This window comes from Malania oleifera, chromosome 10 (assembly GCF_029873635.1).
Source record: "Malania oleifera isolate guangnan ecotype guangnan chromosome 10, ASM2987363v1, whole genome shotgun sequence".
Lineage (NCBI taxonomy): Eukaryota > Viridiplantae > Streptophyta > Magnoliopsida > Santalales > Ximeniaceae > Malania > Malania oleifera.
In genome coordinates, this window is record NC_080426.1 from 75,215,075 (window position 1) to 75,234,540 (window position 19,466).

The 19,466-nt window shown below is 35.2% G+C and overlaps 2 protein-coding genes across 4 annotated transcripts in view; one reads left to right on the plus strand and one right to left on the minus strand.

The window, feature by feature from the left end:
- The window catches only part of LOC131166851 (uncharacterized), a 40,772-nt gene that overhangs the window by 19,898 nt on the left and 1,408 nt on the right, over nt 1-19,466 (plus strand). Inside the window, exons 14-17 of one of the 3 annotated variants that reach the window (XM_058125449.1) lie at nt 80-123; nt 267-294; nt 559-618; nt 6,884-7,153. In XM_058125449.1, coding sequence (XP_057981432.1) covers nt 80-123; nt 267-294; nt 559-561 — 75 coding nt within the window. In that variant the 3' untranslated portion in view covers nt 562-618; nt 6,884-7,153. Of the gene's footprint in view, nt 1-79; nt 124-266; nt 301-558; nt 619-6,883; nt 7,154-19,466 lie in introns of those variants that run through there. The other 2 variants (XM_058125451.1, XM_058125448.1) reach the window with 2 other exon arrangements.
- On the minus strand, nt 7,733-9,453 carry LOC131166734 (uncharacterized). Its single transcript, XM_058125308.1, has 2 exons — nt 8,950-9,453; nt 7,733-8,447 (listed from the first exon to the last, which is right to left on the minus strand). The coding sequence occupies exons 1-2, from the start codon at nt 9,451-9,453 to the stop codon at nt 7,860-7,862; spliced, it is 1,092 nt and encodes a 363-aa protein (XP_057981291.1). The 3' UTR covers nt 7,733-7,859.

Consider the following 19,466-nt stretch of genomic DNA (forward strand, 5'->3'; position numbering starts at 1 on the left):
GCATTGGGGTTTGCATTTGCATTTCACACTTTCTTTCATTCCAAATAATTGGAATATAATAATAGCTTAATTATTGCAGGCATCTATAATGTCAAAACATCTTGCGAAGTCTGAACGGCCAAGGTATTCCCTATATTCTATCTCCTCCACAAGTACATATTCAAACAGTTATTATGTACTTTACATAGTAAATATTCAAATATTTATCATCAGACTTATATGTTTTTGCGCAAGAGACTGAATGCTCATTTGAAATATTTTGACAGGGAATCTATCATTTCATCACCATCTGAGGTATAATTCTTTCATTCCTGTGAGATTCTCCTCTACATATTTTCTTTTCATCACACATACAATTTGTTTGTTGAGTGGGAATTCATTGTTTCATTGGATGATGACGAATGGATCATTAGTGATATTGACTCGTACATTATAATCCTTGTTGTAGCTGTTGTGCTTGGAAAATGAGCTTGCTTAGTTTACGTGTGTTTTGATAATGATACGTACACATTAAGATGTGCTTTGATTTTTGAATTGTTTTCTTTTTATGTTTTGCAGTGATTGTAATTTGGAACTCAACTCTGCAGACTATGTCAGGGTTCAAATCTTCTACCAAAGGTTTTCATTCCTATTTTAACAATACACTTTTGCTGTGTGCTTGCATTAGACATGAAAATATAAAGCATAGTACTGAATTGGTTATGTAGAAATTGATTAGTTTCATACTGTCAGTGGCCCTTTGACGCCAGTGCTCTCTGGTTTGTCTTTGAAGTGCATGATAGCCTTGACAAGCTTAATAACTTCCAAAGTTCTATTGAGCAGTGATTGTTGAGGATGCTGAAACTTTTGTAGGAAATAGGGCAGAACTTGTGTGTTTTCATTGCTCATTTCTTGGTTAGGTTTAGTAGAGGGTGGAGGCTGTCTGTTGCAGTGAACAGAGGCAAGGTACACCAATCATAATTTATCACCAACCTAGTTATCAGTTTCATGTACTTCATAATTTATCTATCAAGAGGGCAGGATGATTATTACATGAAGGTAGCGTTTGGTTCACGGTTGAAGTTGGAATCGTAATTGAAATTCACTGGAATCGGAAACGGAATATTAGATTCTTCTCTCATGTTTGGCTCGGCAAGGAATCGGAATCAAATCGTGTTATAGTGTTTGGCATATATAAACATAGGAATCAGAAATGAGTTTAATTTATCAATTATGTCATTATAGCATAAAATATTTATTAAATTAATTTAATATGGAATAATAACATTATGAATATGTAATTATTACATACTATTATTTTATTAAGCTATATAATAAATATTTTTTTACAATAAAACCAACCATTTTGATAATTATGTACTTGATTGTAATTTGCATATTATATTTTATTATTATCTTGTTTTAATTATATTATTAATATTATATTTTATCTTATATTTTATAAGTATTATTTTTTAATATGTAATTTATTAAATGTAATAAAAATATCATGTATTATAGCACTATAACATAATTTATTATTTAATATAAAATAATAATATAACAAAACAACCACCATAGCATTATATTTTATTACACAATAGTATTTTATTATTTTTTATATATTTATCATTGGTAAAATTTATTATTATATATTTTTATTAATGATATTAATAATTAATATTTTATTTTATTTTAAGTTTATACATAATAATAACCACAATTATATCATTAGTATTCTATAATTTAATACTATTCAATTACTTTTTGTGTTATAATATTATTATATATAATATAAATATTAATAATACTGGTTAAAATATTTTATATTAACAATGTTACTATATATTTATATTCGGTGATGTTAAAATATTAATATTATTTTTTCGATTTATGTAATTTTTTATTATATTATATTATATATAGTATTATATTAATATTATTTTTTATATTTATGTAGTATATATCTTGTTAAATTACAATATATATGTGCAAGCATTAAATATTTTTCTATTCTATATAATTTTAAATTTTATTATCATATATTTATAATTGATGGTAATAAATATTTGATTTGATTTTATTATTTTTAAGATTAAAAATAATAATATAATAAATCAGTAATCATATTACAAGTATATCATAACATTTAATATTGTTCTATTAATTTTTATATGTTATAACATTATTATATATAATAAAAAATATTAATAATGATGATTTAATATTTATATTAAAATACATTTTAAAATTTATGTAATACATACTATATTATATTGATATGAATTAGCTTATTATAATAAATACTGTGTTTTCAAGAATCAGAATTTGATTCCACAGTAAAAGTCATGAATCAAAATGTAGATAAAAAAGGGGAACCCCATTCCTGCATGGAATGAGATTACCGTAAAACAAACATTAGGAATGGAAATCAACTATTCCGATTCCGATTCCAATTCCTATAGTTGATTCCCAATTACTAAACACCACCAAACTGTAACACGAGTGATTCCACAGTAAAAGTCATGAATCAAAATGTAGATAAAAAAGGGGAATCCCATTCCCACATGGAATGAGATTACCATAAAACAAACATTAGGAATGGAAATCAACTATTCCGATTCCGATTCCGATTCCAATTCCTATAGTTGATTCCCAATTACCAAACACCACCTAACAGTAACACGAGTTATTTCTCTAATAATCTTTTTACAGGAGGAATAAAAAAAAAATCAATCCAGAACATAATAAGGTCATAAAAGGAAAAATAACTGGCTTTTAACCCATTCTTTGGTGTGGCTAGAAGAAATTGTTTTAAGGATACCTCACTGGATAGGGGGAGGGAGAGAGAGAGATTGTGCATGAGTTCCCTAATTTTTGGCAAGTCACCCTTCCTAGAGCCACTTCTGACCATTTCCTATTCTGCTGGTATCTAGGAAGGTGGCTTAGGGTCCTACCCCCTTTAGATTTGAAAATATGTGGCTGGAACAGGGGAACTTTCAATCTTTGGTGAAGGAGTCTTAGGGTGAGGCAGTAGGTAGGGGTTGGGAAGGTTTTAGATTCATGAGGAAATTGAAGAGGCTCAAAGAAAAATTGAAAAGGTGGAATGGGGAGGTGTTCAGGGACATTAGGCTTAAAAAGATCCATATTTTAGGTGAGCTGGCTGAGCTAGATAGTAGAGAAGAAGCTTTTAATCTCTCGGGTGAGGAGAGCTGAAAAGAATATCCTAAAAGAATGAGCCGGAAGAGGTGATTTTTAAGGAAATGAGAAGTTGGAGGCAAAAGACAAAGCTTAAATGGGAAAGTGAAGGTGATTGTAATACAAGACTTTTTCATAGGCTAGCAAGCGGGAATTTGAGGAGAAATTCTATTAGGGAGTTGGAGTTGGTTGGGTTGGGGGGGGGGGGGGGGAATTATCTTGGATAATAGTAGGGATAGCTTTGGAGATCACTGATTTTCATTGTAATTTGTTTTTTGAGGAAGATGATTATAGACCGATGGTGGAAGGGCTAGCGGGGGACCCTTTATCTAGTGATAAGATCATGGTTTTAAATTGCGGTAGCGGGTAGCGTAACGTAACGGTAACAGGTGTAACGGGAAGCAGGAGTAGCGGATGTTACATAACGGGAAGCGGGTGTAACGGCCGTGAATTTTTTTGAAGCACGCACAACGTTGTGCATATTAGCGTACTTGCATGTTTTAAACTTTTAGTCATTCTTAGAAAGGGTTTTAGTGTATCTTGGACCCTTTAGTTCGAGTAACTAAGTTATTTGGTAAGGGCAACAAGTGTACATTTGTTTTAAACCATCATTGATAGAAAATTACGTGTGTGCGCGTATTTATACTTCTCATTGTTCTTATCTGTGATAAATTCTTATGTGTGATAAATGAATTAATAAAATAAAATACATTATACACTCCATTAATCTATTCGAGACATAAGACATATGAATAATATAAATATAAAATAGCTAGAAAAGAAAGGAGGTTGAAGTTGAAAAATAAAGAACATAAATATCACATTACTAATATTATTAAAAAAAAAAATTTCCTAACAAGTTAGTATTTTGAAATTGTTAATTAATGCATCTATTGTGAGTATTTAAAGAAATAGTAAATTTTGCATCAAAGTCATCCTCATTATAATCTTTTCCCCCTCTTGCGACTTGGTATATTGAGAATGATATATTAAAGAGAGAGAAAAAGTAAAAAATAAAATATTTTTTTGGTGTAACAGTCCTGTAGCGGTTACGTAATGGCCGTAGCGGCCTTTATGTAACAGTCGCGGTCCGTAACGGCCGCTACGGCCGTGATTTTTCTTCCCACCGATTTCGCGGTGTGTAACGGTATCGGTAACCCAAAAAACCTTTACGTAACGGCGTTACGTAACGGTCGCGGCCTTTATTTAAAACCATGGATAAGATAGCTTGGTTAGAGAGACCTTTCGAGGAAGTGGAAGTAAGATCAATGAATAGGGATAAAACTTTGGGGCTGGATGGCTTTAATTTGGATTTTTTTCAAGATTGTTGAGCAGTGGTTAAGGATGATTTGATGGTCTTTAATGAATTTTATTGTAATGGAATTTTATGCAAGAGTATTAACTCTGCCTTCATAACTTTGGTGTCTAAGAAAAGCAGGTCTATCAAGATTTCTGATATAGGCCTATTAGTTTAGTATCCAGTTTTTATAAAATGATCACTAAAGTACTAGCTAGAAGATTGAGTGTGGTTCTTTGTAAGACTATTACTAAGGCCCAAAGTGCTTTCGTGGGGGTGGTGGGTTGGGGGGGGAGGGTGGGGAGACAGATAGTGGATGCAATTTTGATCAAGAAGGGATTAGGATTTGAGTTGGATTTTGGGAAAGCCTATGTTAGGGTGAGTTGGAATTTCCTGGACAAGATTTTTATGAAGGGTTTTGGTGAGCGATGGCGGAGATGGATGAAAGTCATGTCTAATGTGTTTTATTCAGTGATAGTGAACGGGGAACCTAAATCTTAGTAAAGCTATTAGGGGGATTAGAGGTTGATAAAGCTGTGGTTAGAGGTTTAGTGAAAGGCTTGCAAGTGGGGAGGGAGGAGGCAATGGTTTCACATCTTTAGTTTGCTGATGATAGTATCTTCTTCTTAGAATATCATAGGTCATATTTTTTCAAATAATTTGGGGATTCTACATATTTTTGAAAGGGTTTCAAGGCTTAAGATCAATTTGGGGAAGAGCAGTATTGCCACCATTAATTTATTGGAGCAAGTTAGGGAGTTGGCCTTGGAGGTAGATTGTGTTGCTTTGGAGTGGCCGTTATCTTATTTAGGAGTGCCTTTGGGGGGTAATCCTAGATCAGCTTGTTTTTGGGACCTTGTTATCGAGAGAGTGGCTAAGCATTTAGATGGTTGGAAGGGTGTGATTTTCTCTTTAGGAGGTAGGATTACTCTCATTTAAGCTTGTCTTTCTAGTATCTTGCTATATTTTTTTTTGTCTATTTTCAAAATACCTGTGGGTGTGGCTAGTAGAATCGAGAGAATTATGAGGGATTTCCTTTGGTAGGTGGGGGGGTGTTAGGGATCATTTGGTGAGTTGGGGGGTGGTCTTTAGGCCTAAATAGGAGGGTGGTTTCAGTCTTGGGAATTTGGTGTCTAAAAACACGACTCTCTTGGCCAAGTGGCTTTGGAGGTTTCCTTTAGAGATTTCTTCCTTGTGGCATAAAGTTATGAAAAGTAAATATGAGCTTGATGGGGAACGAATGGGATACCAATTTGGGTCTTAGATATTCTTTGGAGAGTCTGTCTCTCATTTTTATTCATTCTTTATTCTCCATAAATTTATATTGTGTAGGATAATATTCGCTTTTGGAAAGACCTATGGTTGGGGAATGTTGTTTTGTCCACCTCTTTTCCCTGCCTATTTTGATTAAGCTCAGAACAATCTATTTCTTCTTTCATTGTCGAACCGGGTGGTCCTTTAATTTCTTGGGATTTTCACTTTAGGAGATCATTGAATGATAGGGAGATGGAGGAGTTATCCTCACTTGTTAGTCTTGCTAAATAATTGTCGAGTCTCTTTGGAAGCTGACAGTCATTCTTGGTACTTGGATCCCTTGGGATTTTATTCCTGCAAATCATTTTGTGAGTTTTGGACTAGCTCTGGTTTTCCTTTCCTCTATCAAACTATCTAGAAGGCCAGAGTTCCCTCTAAAATCAAAGCTTTTATCTGGCTGGTTGTACTTAATGGGACTGACATCAATAACTAGCTACAGATTAGAAGACCTTTAAAGGTTCTATCTCCGGATGTACGTGTGTTTTGTTTTAATTGCTCTGAAACTGATTCACATCTTTTTTTACGTTGTGATTTTGCCTGGAGGATTTGGAACAAGTTATTTTATTATTTTGGGGAATGCTGCGCTTGCCAAAGATGGTGGATGAGTTGTTGGCAATTCAGTTTGTTGGTTTGGCAGGAAAAATGAGGGTAAGGAGTTGTGGAATTGTGCCTTATTTTCTGTCCATTGGGGTTTGTGGATGGAATGAAACACTCGCATTTTTGGTGGGAAGAAGTTCTCTTTTACTGGTTTGGGAGAGGATTCAACTTTGGCATCTCTTTGTTGTGTGGGTAATGGGAACTTCTTTCGTTTTTCAGATACTCAGCGTAATTGGCTTTCCTTGTTGAAATGATAGGGCTCTGCAGATTTTTTGGGTTGTTTCTAATGTTCCTTTTGTTTTTTCTTTATTTCCCTGGGGTTACCCAGAATTGTGAAAGGAGATGCCCTACTCTGTCCTTGTATCCCTATTCTATCAATGAACTTTTTGTTATTAAAAAAATAAAAAAAAAACTAATGGCAACAAAATTTGTTTTGTCAAACATAAAATTTGGAAACTGTTTGATGATGTTGGACTGACAATTTTCATCCTCGTTCAGGGGGTGAAACTGGATACTGCAGATGGTTCCCCTGCTTCAATTTTCAATCCATTCAAAGTCATCATGCCAAGTTGTCGTCATTCACCAGCAGAGAAGAATGTGTAATTATGTATGCATAGTTGTAATCATCTTATGTTATATATTTGGGGTGCTTGGAAGACTTCGGCCTTAGTAAATCTGTATGATGTTAACATGATCAGTATCTAGCTGAGTGATGCCTTATGATGAAACTGACAGCTTTCTTATAAAATGCTTTCTTGTTCCACATCATACGTAACTGATGAGTGAACCGTGAAAGACTTCAGTTTCACTTGGATATAGGTTACCCCTGTTCAAAAACACCAACTCAAAAACCTAGGTTGCCCAAGCTTGGTGAAGTATTTTGATTTTCAAATGGAGTGCCTGTCTGATATAGTTGCTAGCATCCATCCTATTATGTATTATCTATGCATTTGCCGTAAAAATAGAATTGATTCAGGCATGGAATCAAATTTATTACTCCATTTTGTCATGTTTTTCATTCAAGTTTTCGTTCCATGTACTTCATTCCTTTCCATTTCACAAACAGCTCGTGATGCAAGTGTGTGTTTGGAATGGAATGAAATGGAATTGAATTTCTTTTGTTACTTGAATTTTGTATGATATGTATTTAATTTTTTAAATTTCATTTCATACTTATTTCGTTTCATGTAGATGTGAGTTCAGAGCAGTGTAGTTTGTGTAGTTTTATTTGAATTTAGCTATCTACCCATCCTTACCTCTGTCGCTATTCCAATTTCAATGTTGTAAACTATCCAAAAAGCCACATATAACTTGAAACAATTTTCAGATGAAGTTAAAAAAAAAAAAGTAATAAATAAAGAAAACTGAACACTGAAGAGTTCTACGTGCATGGAACTTGGTAGAAAGGTAGATAAAAAATTTAGGAGGATAGAAGCTACTTCAAAAGCCGATTCTATACAATAGAATCAACCTTTCAGTTGTGCAGTGGGAAGGCAATATCAGGTATTCTTTCAAACTTCCAACTGCCATTCCCACAGTTTCCTTCACAGCTTGTCATAGAAACACACCACAAATAATCTTCTCTTCTAGACATCCCATCTCTGATTTTAGCTGAAATTCCTGCAACATGGACTCCCCTAATCAGAATCCCACTCTCTGTTTCTGTTTCCGTTTCCTTTTCCTCAATACGTGCTTGGACAAACCCAATCATGACATCCCCGGCAGCCTCATACTCTTTCTCAGGATCTCTCATCTGCATCAGCATCACCTCAAGCACATATTCTTCCCCAACACTAGTTCTCTGCCTACTCCCCTTTTTCTCATCATTCTTAACCTCTCCTCTTTCCCTATGATCATTCTTCTGAATTTTCAAACCCTCCATGGCCAGCTTCTCTAGCTCACCTACTGCGCTCAAGAAGATTGTTTCCAGAGAAGCATCTTGGGTGTGCGGTAGGATGGGATATCCTTTAAACCCCGTGCCAGAAATGTCACTCATCGGCATTGACTCAAGGAGCCAGAGGATCAACCTGTTCTTCCCCATTGATGCCATCCGATATAAGACCTTATCATCAAAATCACAGCAAACCAACTTGTTATAATTTTCCCTGGATGCCCAATAGTATAGAGAACGTATTCAAAATGAACGTCAAAATTAGAGGTAACAAGCTTGGCAGCAAAAACAGAAAAAGATGAAACTGAAACTTTAAAAATCAAATTACAAAATTCGGGAAGTGAAGTGTAATTCACTTAAATTTTTTAAAATAAAGCTACTACAATTCAAAATACAGGAAGTAGAGTGTAATTCAGTGAAACGTTAGGGACTTGTTTCACTTCTAATAAAATGACTTTGGCCATTGACTTCGTATGAAGCATACAGATTAAAAATAAAACAAATGTTGTTGGAAAAGCTTCCACACTTCAATCGGTGGATGCTTGATTCCTAAGCAGCACACGTTCACATTTATATTGATACAGAAAGATCATGCTGTCAAATGTTTCAGCTACATGAAATATTAATATGACAATCATAACTGCAGATCTTAGTTAATTAACAAACTAATTACCTCCGAAATATTAACTGAGGCCCTGCCTTCCACTGGAATGACCGCCGGCAGGGAGACTTGCATGGCGAAATTTCGAGCAGACCTTTCCAGCAATGCACTGCGGGCGTTAAAACAGTGGAGATATCCGCCATCGCCCTGCAGCCTCAGGATCTCAGGAATTCTGCTTTTCCTTCCCGAATGATCAGATGATGGTGCATCATTTGTCTTGGCATTGAGCCACTCATCCAGTCGAACCAGCTCGTGTTCTAGCTGCTGCACTCTTTTCCGGTACTCCTGAACCGTCGCCCGAGCATCATTAATGCGTTTGTGATAAGTTGGGATATTGGGGGGAGAAGGATCATTCGAGGATAAAACTAGCGGCTGTTTTTCTGGCAAGTCATGATTATGAGACGATGATGATTTGGAGCCAAAGAAATGGAGGTAAGATGACTTCTTCAACCTGGAACAGTCGGTTGATACCACTAATGGAGAACACAAATTCTTCTTCCTATTCTTGCCTGCCATTTCCGTTTCTCTAATTCAATTCATTTTTTTTTTCTATATATATATATATATATAGTATTATTAGTTATAGGAGTCTCTTCCGGCGGGACGTTTTGAAATTTGAATGTTTGTTAGGAGGGTGAGAGGTCCACCCAACGGGCATTATATTATTTAAGCCCAGTCCGTGAAGAAAGGAAAGTTGTTCACTCCAACGGCCACAAAGTCCGTTTCTCCCTCCCTCCGCCCTCTCTCCATCTCTCTCCAGGGTTAATAATTTCTTCATTGGTGTAGACTGTAGAGTGATACGCAGCCCCCTTTGTGCCGCCACTTTTATTCTTAATAAATTCTCATATACTTCTCCAAATATATATATATAAAAGATGTAGCCAAAATACAAGGGATAATTGTTTTAAATTTAATTAAAACAATTGAAGCCCAGTCCGTTTCTTCACAGTTTTCTTAATTATTCTATTTGAGTTCGTTTTTATGTAATAATGCTCGAACCCTTATTTAATGTTGAATAATTTGGATAAATCGAAATTTGAAAACCCTAAACACTAATTAATGAATCCAGTGATAGATGCTATAAGGGAACACAATAGCACTCCCTATTAATTTTCTTGAGGTTAGGAAAGTCTTACATTCTAAATCGGAATACCATGGGAATGCAAGGTAAAACAATATTTAATGTCAAGGTAATCTTAATAATGAAGGACAATAATTGTGGATTGGTGATCGTGCGTAGCTTAGTAGGTTTTGTTCATAGAACGAGTGTATAAAGAGTGCTAATACTTTCCCCTGATGTAAATGTACTCCTAAATTTGGACTTTGATATGTAGACCTTTGACCATTGGTTATTTGGACATAAGGGTAGCTAGTTGACCAAATTAATAGGTAGTAATTAAATAAAATGACCAAATTAATAGGTAGTAATTAAATAAGTTGACCAAATTATTCAATATTAACTAAATAGGTATTCTAACCTCACGTAAGATAAAATAGGTTAGTGAAAACTCTGTTTACATATTTTTTAACCATATCTAGTCCTCCAAAAAACAAATTTCACAATTCGAGCTCATCATTTGTATAGAGGCGATTTGAAGATTCACCTTGGTAGAGGTGAACTTTTGGAACGTATTGATAACCACCTTATGTGTGGTTCCGTTGGTTGTGATCTTTTGTCGCTTACATCTTTTTTTTTTTTTTTTCTCCCTAATTGATGGTAACTGGAGACATTATCACTACATTTTCTTTTTATCTTTTTGAGTAGATGGTAGTTAGACATATTATCACAACATCTTTTTTTAATTTTATACGCTAAGATGATAATTGACATGTTACCATGCGTACTTTTTTTTTTTTTTTTCTTTCATGCACTGAGATGTTAATTGAAACATTATCACTACATACTTAATTTTATTTTTGTACGTTGAATGGTAATTGACGCATTATCACTGCGTACTTCTTTTTCTTTTCATATGCTGAGATGGTGATTGACACGTTATGACTACATACGATCTTTTTCTTTTCATGCATTGAGAAGGCAACAAAACACATTGTCATAGCATCTTCTTTCTATCATAATACATTTTGGCAATCTTTTAATCCTTCTGCTTGTTTGACTATCTAAAAATTAGCTCTAAGAAAAAAAAAATTTAGATTTGTTGCACTTTTCTAGATAGAAGAGATGAACAAAAGGGGCCTACAATTGTTATCCATTTTTTTCTGAGTCCATTCTAAATCCCAATTTTTGAATTTCAAGAGGTTGGTATGTTGTGAAAAGAGAGTGGTGTAGCCTAAAAAAGGTATGCCAAAAACGCTTTTATAGTTGATACATAGTTTAATGTGTGTTGTAATAATAGATCGGATAAGTAGGATGCACAGCGGAATAAAAACGCACAAGCAAATCAAACTCAACCAGTAGACATGAAATAACAAGCGCAAAAACAAGATGTACATGGTTCGGTAAAGCCTACATCCACAGAAGCAATCGACACAAAAATTTCACTAAGAAATTTGAGAATACACAATACACTTCACAATGATCTCTCTCATGTCGCACAATACTCTTAGATAAGGATAAATAGACATTCTTTTGGAGGTTTCCCTCCAATTACCCAACGATCAAATTCAAAATTTAAATTTCTTCACGCACGAGAACAAACGATTCATCGACGAGTCAAAGAAGCCCAATCGCTGACGAGTCTATCCTTTCGTCGACGAGTCTTTAACTCTAAGATTTTCAGGCTCTCGATATCTACTCGTCGATGAGCACAAGGCACTCATCGATAAGTCTTCTACTGCTAGCACAAGAAGACTTCTCTCACATGTTTTTCTTCCTTTGTTTGTGATCCCACTAAGTATAAGAGCCACGCACAAATATAACAATCTCCACCTTGGCGATTATATGCTCCTTAGGGGAACCCGAAAAACATGACTGATTCTTGAACTTGAAACACTCAGTTGGGATCATCTCCTTTCTAGTACTTAAAGTCATGCACCAAGTCCAAGCAATGTCGCTTGAACTTTCCAATGGCAGCTTCAGTTTCTACCATCAAATCTAATACGATTGTAGATTCACCCAAAAACTTCGCCCTAGGCTTCCAATAAGACCTTCTCACAACAATAAACACAAAAGCTGTTATAAGTCTTATATCACTAAAACCCCCTGCGTAGTCTTCAATGGAACTAACAACTGACGGTCCACTCCGTTGCCTATTGAAACACTCCATTACACAATCATGGAGGACCTTTGACATGTCTTGGAACATCACAGTCCGTTCTTGGGTACCGAACGGTAGACATTTCACAACGATTCTCTATAGAACCTCCCTGAAACGGAAAACAAAGTCTCAATGTGGTTCCGTCCACAAAACCACCTTGAGATAACACCGATCTCCCTGCAGTTCTGTCTATGCAAATCAGCAAAGCAAGACCCATCTTGACCGTACCCAACTCATACATGTCAAAAACTTTTAACAGAGTTTTCAACTAATTAGCCTCAGTTGAACCATTTCCTGCTAATAACATGTCATTCACATACAACAGATACATCACTTCATACATTACTATCACCCTTTTCCTAATTGGAAACCTCGCCAATTTATACCTGAATGGTGGTCTGATAGTGCACATGGGCCCACCGTGATCTTGCTAGTCCCCCAAGTTGAAACTCCCTACAATATGACCAATGTCAACTTTGCCCTGAGTCTATTGCTCTACCTGCATCACATGCCCATTCATACCGTGATACTATTGACTTGAGTTGGAACTCTCCACATTTCTACCTTGAGTCCCTAACTCCACGTGAATAACATAATTGCTATTGCCACAGTTTTCTGACATTTGCTTCTCTTCCTTTACCTGAGTACATTGCCCCATGACTTTAACAACAAAAGTCATGTCCTCGATCACCCCTTTGTTTGCCATAGGATCACTTAGCTTGCACCCACCTTTCTTATAACCCAGAAAGATGTACTGTCCGGACATAACACCAAGTCTAGATCCTCCATCACTAGAACAGTGCACCAGTGGACATACACTCACAACTGAGTAGTCTACCGCAAAACTTGCCCACAATTCACTTGCAACTTTCCCATCTAGCGATACCTTTGGTGATTGGTCACACGAGAAACACGCCATACTCACTAACTTCACCAAGAAGTACCCTGCAAGCCCTGTATATGATCTGCCCTGCTCACAAAACTCCTTAAACAAAACCAACGTACTCAGTCCCAATGGCTGACACGAGGATTTCTCTCTTGGTCTGGTACTCCACCTTAACCACAACACCTCAGCATCAGGCTTGTGCCACATGAGATAAACCAAGACCTTCCGTGATACATTCATGAAAAACATATGTCTATCCTTTGATGCTATCATCATCGGTCCCCAAACATCTGAATACATGTAGTCATCCACATGCTTAAATTGCATATGCCACAAAGTATCTGATTCATTTTCAACAGTCGTAGCTCCACCTACAACGGTAACACCCTGCAGTACATATACATTTCCCGCTATATTTTCTCCTTTCATCACAATCGAGTCGCCTTCACACACTTCCATTTCTCCACTTTCAAACTTGTAACAAAATTCATTACAGTTTAAAGCACCCAATGAAATAACAATCTTTCCTAGACCCTCAACATGTCTTACATCACATATGGTTCTTACAACAGCATCATACATTTTGATTTTGACATTTCCAATACCACGTATTTTGTATAAAATATTATTTCACATCAAAACACAACTAATATTGACTGACCTGTAGGTGTCAAACCATTTTCTATTTGCCGTCATGTGATAAGAGCATCCGGTATCTAGGATTCAAGAATCATTTGTAAGACACTCCGAACCCGATGAAATACATAGCATATCCCCATCACTACACTCCAAATCTTCTTTCACTACTTTTTCAGATTCTGACGCACTTTGCTGATTTTCAAAATTCCCCTTCTTCCACTCTGGACACTCCGGTCTTATGTGCCCAATTTTACTGCACTTAAAACATTTCACGTCCTTCTTCTTCTTCCTAGATTGCAACCGAGATTTGCTTGGGACTTACGTCTCCTATGTTCTTGATTACTTTTTATAACAAGTCCTTCACCATGTGAAGCTTCATTGCTAATCATTTTTCTTTGATGAAAACCAAGCAATGCACTTGTCACAACTTCCAAATTTAGGCTATCCTTGCCCCATGCAAGAGTTGTAACCAAATTTTCATAAGTTTGAGACGTATGTAGGGAATTTAATAGAATCAATGCTTTGTCTTCCTCCTCGAACTTTACATCAACACAGGTCAAATCACTCACAATTTGATTGAAAATGTTGATATGTTGGTTCAAATCTGAACCCTCAACCATCTTAAGCCAATACAATCTTTGCTTAAGAAAAAGTTTATTTGACAAGGATTTAGACATATAATGGCTTTCTAACTTTCGCCACACAACCGCTAGAGAATCCTCCTCCATCACATGATAAAGAACTTCATCGGCCAAACACAAGCGTATTGTAGAAACGACCTTTGCTTCCAATTCTCTCCATGTTGCCTCATCCATTCCGATCGGTTGAATGCCAAGTAGAGCCTTAGCCATTCCTTGTTGCACAAGTATATCCTTCACTCTCCTCTTCCATAAACCAAAGTTCCCGGTTCCATCAAATTTAACAAAGTCAAATCTTGCAAAAGATGATCCCGATGCCATATCAACAATCACTCTGATATCAATTTGTCGTAATAATGGATTGGGTAAGTAGGATACACAGCGTAATAAAAACGCAACAAGAAAATCAAACTCAACCAGTGAATATGAAATAACAAGCACAACAACAAGATGTACGTGGTTCGAAAAAGCCTGTATCCACAGAAGCAATCGGCACAAAAATTTTACTAAGAAATTTGAGAATACACAATACACTTCACAAAGATCTCTCTCATGTCTCACAATACCCTCAGATAGGGATAAATAGACATTCCTTCGGAGGTTTCCATCCAATTACCCAACCACCCCAATGTTCAAATTCAAAATTTAAATTTCTTCTTACAGCCCAGGCGCACTCGTCAACGAAAACAAGCGGTTCGTCGATGAGTCTATCCTTTTGTCGACAAGTTTTTAACTCTGAGATTTTCAGGCTCTCGGTATCTACTCGTCGACGAGCATAGGGCACTCGTCGACGAGTCTTCTGCTGCTAGCACAAGAAGACTTATCTCACATGTTTTTTTCCTTTGTTTGTGATCCCACTAAGTATAAGAGTCACATACAAATATAACAATGTGCAAGAAGAATGGGAAGAGAAGAAAAGGGTTTAAAGAGATGAAGCCATCACATATATAGAGGAAGACATGAGGGGAATTCAAATGCCATATAATGATGCTATGGTGGTGTTCTTACTTATTGCGAATTATCATGTCAGAAGGATCTTGATCGATAATGTGAGTTTAGCATATACAATGTTTTGGTTGGTGCTACAAGTGATAAAGATAGGTCAGGATTGTTTAAAACCAATGACCACCGCATTGGTGGGATTTTGAGGAAATGTAATCCACCCATTAGGGACCATCACACTCCCTATTATAATGGGAACTCAACCTTGATAAGTTACCATCATGACTAGTTTCTTGATGGTAGACTACTCATCAGTTTACAACATGATCGTTAGGCACACTACCCCTAATATGATGCATGCAATCATTTCCATTTGTGGCCTAAATGTCAAGTTCCCAACTTTGAATGGTGTGGGAGATGTGTAGGGATCACATAGAGGCCCGAAGTTGTTATGTGATGTCTTTCAAAGGAATGTCTAAAATATGGAAGGCATTAGCAATGGAGGACGTAGACAACAAGAATAAGAAGAATACATAGGTGGGAACTCCAACTAAGGAGTTGATATACATATTATTGAGAAAGAAGAAGAAAAAGAAATATATTTGGATCAAAGCACTCCATCCAAAATCATTAAGACAACCACATTTGGTGTTACTAAGGGAATATGTAGACATATTTGCCCAGTTGGCGAAAGACATGCCAAGCATTGATCCTAGAATCATTAAGCATAGGTTACAAGTAGATCTAAACCACCATCTAGTAAGGCAGAATAAAAAAAGTTTTGCTTTAGATTAGGTAAAAGCATTGATGAAGAAGTATTAAGTTCTTGGAGTCCGGATTCAATAGGGAAGTACACTATCTGGAATGGCTAGGTAATGCAGTATTGGTAAAGAAATCAAACGTAAAATGGTGAGGATGCATTGATTTTTACAAACCTTAACAAAGCATCCCCAAAGACAGCTTTCCACTCCCCACGTATAGATCAGTTAGTGGATTCAACCTCGGGACATAAGCTCTTATGTAATAACCCAAAAAAAAAAGAGTAATTATTAATTAATTAATGAATTAATTAAATATTATTAAATAAATAAATAAGAATAGTAAAAAAAAAATTGGAATAAAGATATATATATATATATATATATATATATATAAAAGTTAAAGTATAAGTTTAATGTATATATATATAAGTTAAGTTAAAGTAAGTAAAAAGAAAAAAAAAAAAAGAGACAAGGAAGCAAGGCTTCCTGCGAAAATTACAGAGAGAGAGAAAGCTCCTTTGCTCTCTTTCGTCGTCCACTCCTCCATCTTCTCTCTTTCTCTCTCTCTCTCTCCCCTCATTTTTGGATGGAAATTTGACTGATCGGGAAATGAAAGGTATCATTGGATTCTTAGCTCCGCCACCGACATTTCTACTGGAGTGAATTTGTCATAGGCACCATTCCTGAGGTAAGGAAAACTTTTCCTAATTTCTCAATTTCTTGTTAAATATTCAGTCAAAATCGACGATCAGGCACCACCATGTGGTCCTAGTCATGATCATCATCTTTTTGACATGAGTAAATTTTCAATTGAGGTTTTCTAGGTCCCACTCCAAAGCGAGAGTGAGATTTGAAAAATTTGGCAAATTGGTTATATTTGAGGGTGTAACTGTTTATTTGGTATTTAAGGGTATAGGAAATATTAAAATAGTATTTTATTTACGATTAATTTAATGGAATTAGGATTTTTGATTCAGGGTCCGGGTGAGCGCCGTAAGTATTTTCAAGGTCCCTGTTGGTGTAATTCAAGAAACCAGGTAAGGAAAAATTATATATTAAATCAGATTTTATGAAATTAAAACTAATAATTTACGTTATATTATATGTATGTTTTGATGTGAATTATTAAAATGCCAACCATGTAAAACTATGATTTCTGAGCTTAGGACTACTTATTTAGTTATGTATTTGTGGAAATGAACTGAAAAAAGTGGAAGGAATTTTTTGGATAATTATGTAAGAAATGAAAATTGTATTTTCAGTAATTAAATGCTAAATGTGGGTTGACTTATTTTACAGGAATATGTACGAATTTTACTATTAAATTGTGTGGTATGAGATTCTGTGCAAATATATGTTAAATGTATGAGATGCAGGCTAAGTAAGTAAAGTAGTGAGAATAAAATATGTTATGGATTATGTTGCTCGTGTATGCTAAATGCAACCATGTAAATGTAAGACAGGTGAAAGACAACCATGTTAGCAGATCTAGCGCATTTCTATGTGGACTAATTGATGACAGCTAAAAGGAACTGTGTTAGCAGATTCTAGTGCATTTTTATGTGGACTAACTGACGATGGCTAAAGACCAGCTGTAGTACAAAGAAATGAAATGAAAATGACTAACTGATGATGACTAAAGACCAGCTGTAGTACAAAGAAATGAAATGAAAATGTTATGTAATGAAATGACAATTGAATGACCATGAAATGAAATGACAAATGTGAACGATGTAAATGGGAAAGAGTCACTTAAAGTAAAATGCAATGCAATGTTAAGTTATGAACATGAATGGATATGTATAATTAAATAAAGATAGAAAGAATGATGTATTATGATATTATAAGTATTTATGTATGTAGAACATGTTACAATTGGGCGAGGCAAACTCTTCGCCCGAGGGCTTGTTGAGGAAGGCGAGTGCACTAGTAGCTTCAGATGTGGTAGTAGCTGTATAACGCACTAGGGCAGACGGAACCTACTTGTATGGACGGGTAGATTTCTCTATCCTTAGAGCCTTTTCCGATAAGCTATTGTTGAACGGTGTGAGTACGAGATCAATATAATACTTGAGGGCTTACTGAGTAAGGTGAGTGCCCTAGTATGCTTTAGTTGTGACCCTAGGGTTGCCCGAGTATCAGAGCAGAGGGGTGCTACTTGTATGAGCGGGTAATCACCCCTATCCTTGGGTAATCGCATGAGTTAAACCTTTGCGTGTGATTATTTAGATTTAGAGAATGATTTTAACGTTTATAAAAATACTTTACAAACGTTATTAAAATGATATTTATATATCTCATGTTAGCCACACACTATTTTAATATATTGTTTCTTCCCTTACTGAGATGTGTCTCACCCAAATATGAATTTATTTTTTTCAAGACATGTAATAACTCGAAAAAAAATTAAAAAAAAAATTAATTAATTAATTAAAAAAAATTAAAATTAAAAGCAATTATTGATTAGTTAATCAGTTAAATATTATTAAGTTAATGTATTAAATAAACAAATAAAGAAAATAGAAAAATAAAAGAATTATATTTAATTAAAATTATTTATTAGTAATTAATTAGTTAAACATTATTAACTTGAATTAATTAATGTAAGTAAAATGGTGATTATATATATATATAAGGATATGATATATAAATATAAGTATATGATATTTAAGTTAAAGTAAGTAAAAAAAAAAAAGAAAGCTAGAAGCTTCCTTCAGATTTCAAATTGAAATCTGAAATCTGAGTTGATGTAGAGAGCTGTGTCCCTCCCCCCTCTGAAATTCCTTCGTCGTCTCCGTAAATGCCTCTCTCTCTCTTCCCTCATTTCTTGACGAATATTTGACCGATCGGGAAACGGAAGGTGCCGTTGGATTCCTAACTCCGCCACCGACATTTCTATTGGAGCGAATTTGTCGTGGGAGCGGTATAGGCACCATTCCTAGGAAAATGTATATTTTTCCTAATTTCTCAATTTCTAGTTAAATTTATTGTTGAATTGACGATCAGACATCACTATGGGTCCTAGTCGTGATCATCGTCATTTTGACATAAGTAAAGTTCCAATTGAGGTTTTTTAGACTCCACTCCAAAGCGAGAGTGGAATTTGGAAAATTTGGTAATTTGGCTAAATTTAAGGATATATTTATTTATTTAGAATTTATGGTCCTAAAAAATATTAAAATAATATTTTATTTAGGGTTAATTTAATGGAATTAGGATTTTTAATTTAGGGTTCGGGTGAGTGCCGCAGGTATTTTTTGGGATCCCTGTTGGCGTAGTTCAAGAAATCAGGTAAGGGGAAAAATATATATTAAATAAGATTTTTTTATAAATTTAATGAAAAATAAATTGTGTTATATGTACGTATATATGTTTCAGTATGAGTTTAAAATCCCAACCATTTAAATTATGTTTTTTCGAATTTAGGGCTGTTTATTAGATATGT

What these genes read in the sequence shown, in the direction of transcription:
- LOC131166734 (XM_058125308.1), bottom strand. Translation starts at nt 9,453, where the DNA reads ATGGCAGGCAAGAATAGGAAGAAGAATTTGTGTTCTCCATTAGTGGTA. An exon ending in CCTCAGTTAATATTTCGGAG is followed by an intron (nt 8,448 to 8,949) that starts GTAATTAGTTTG and finishes TTTGATGATAAG; the next exon opens with GTCTTATATCGGATGGCATC.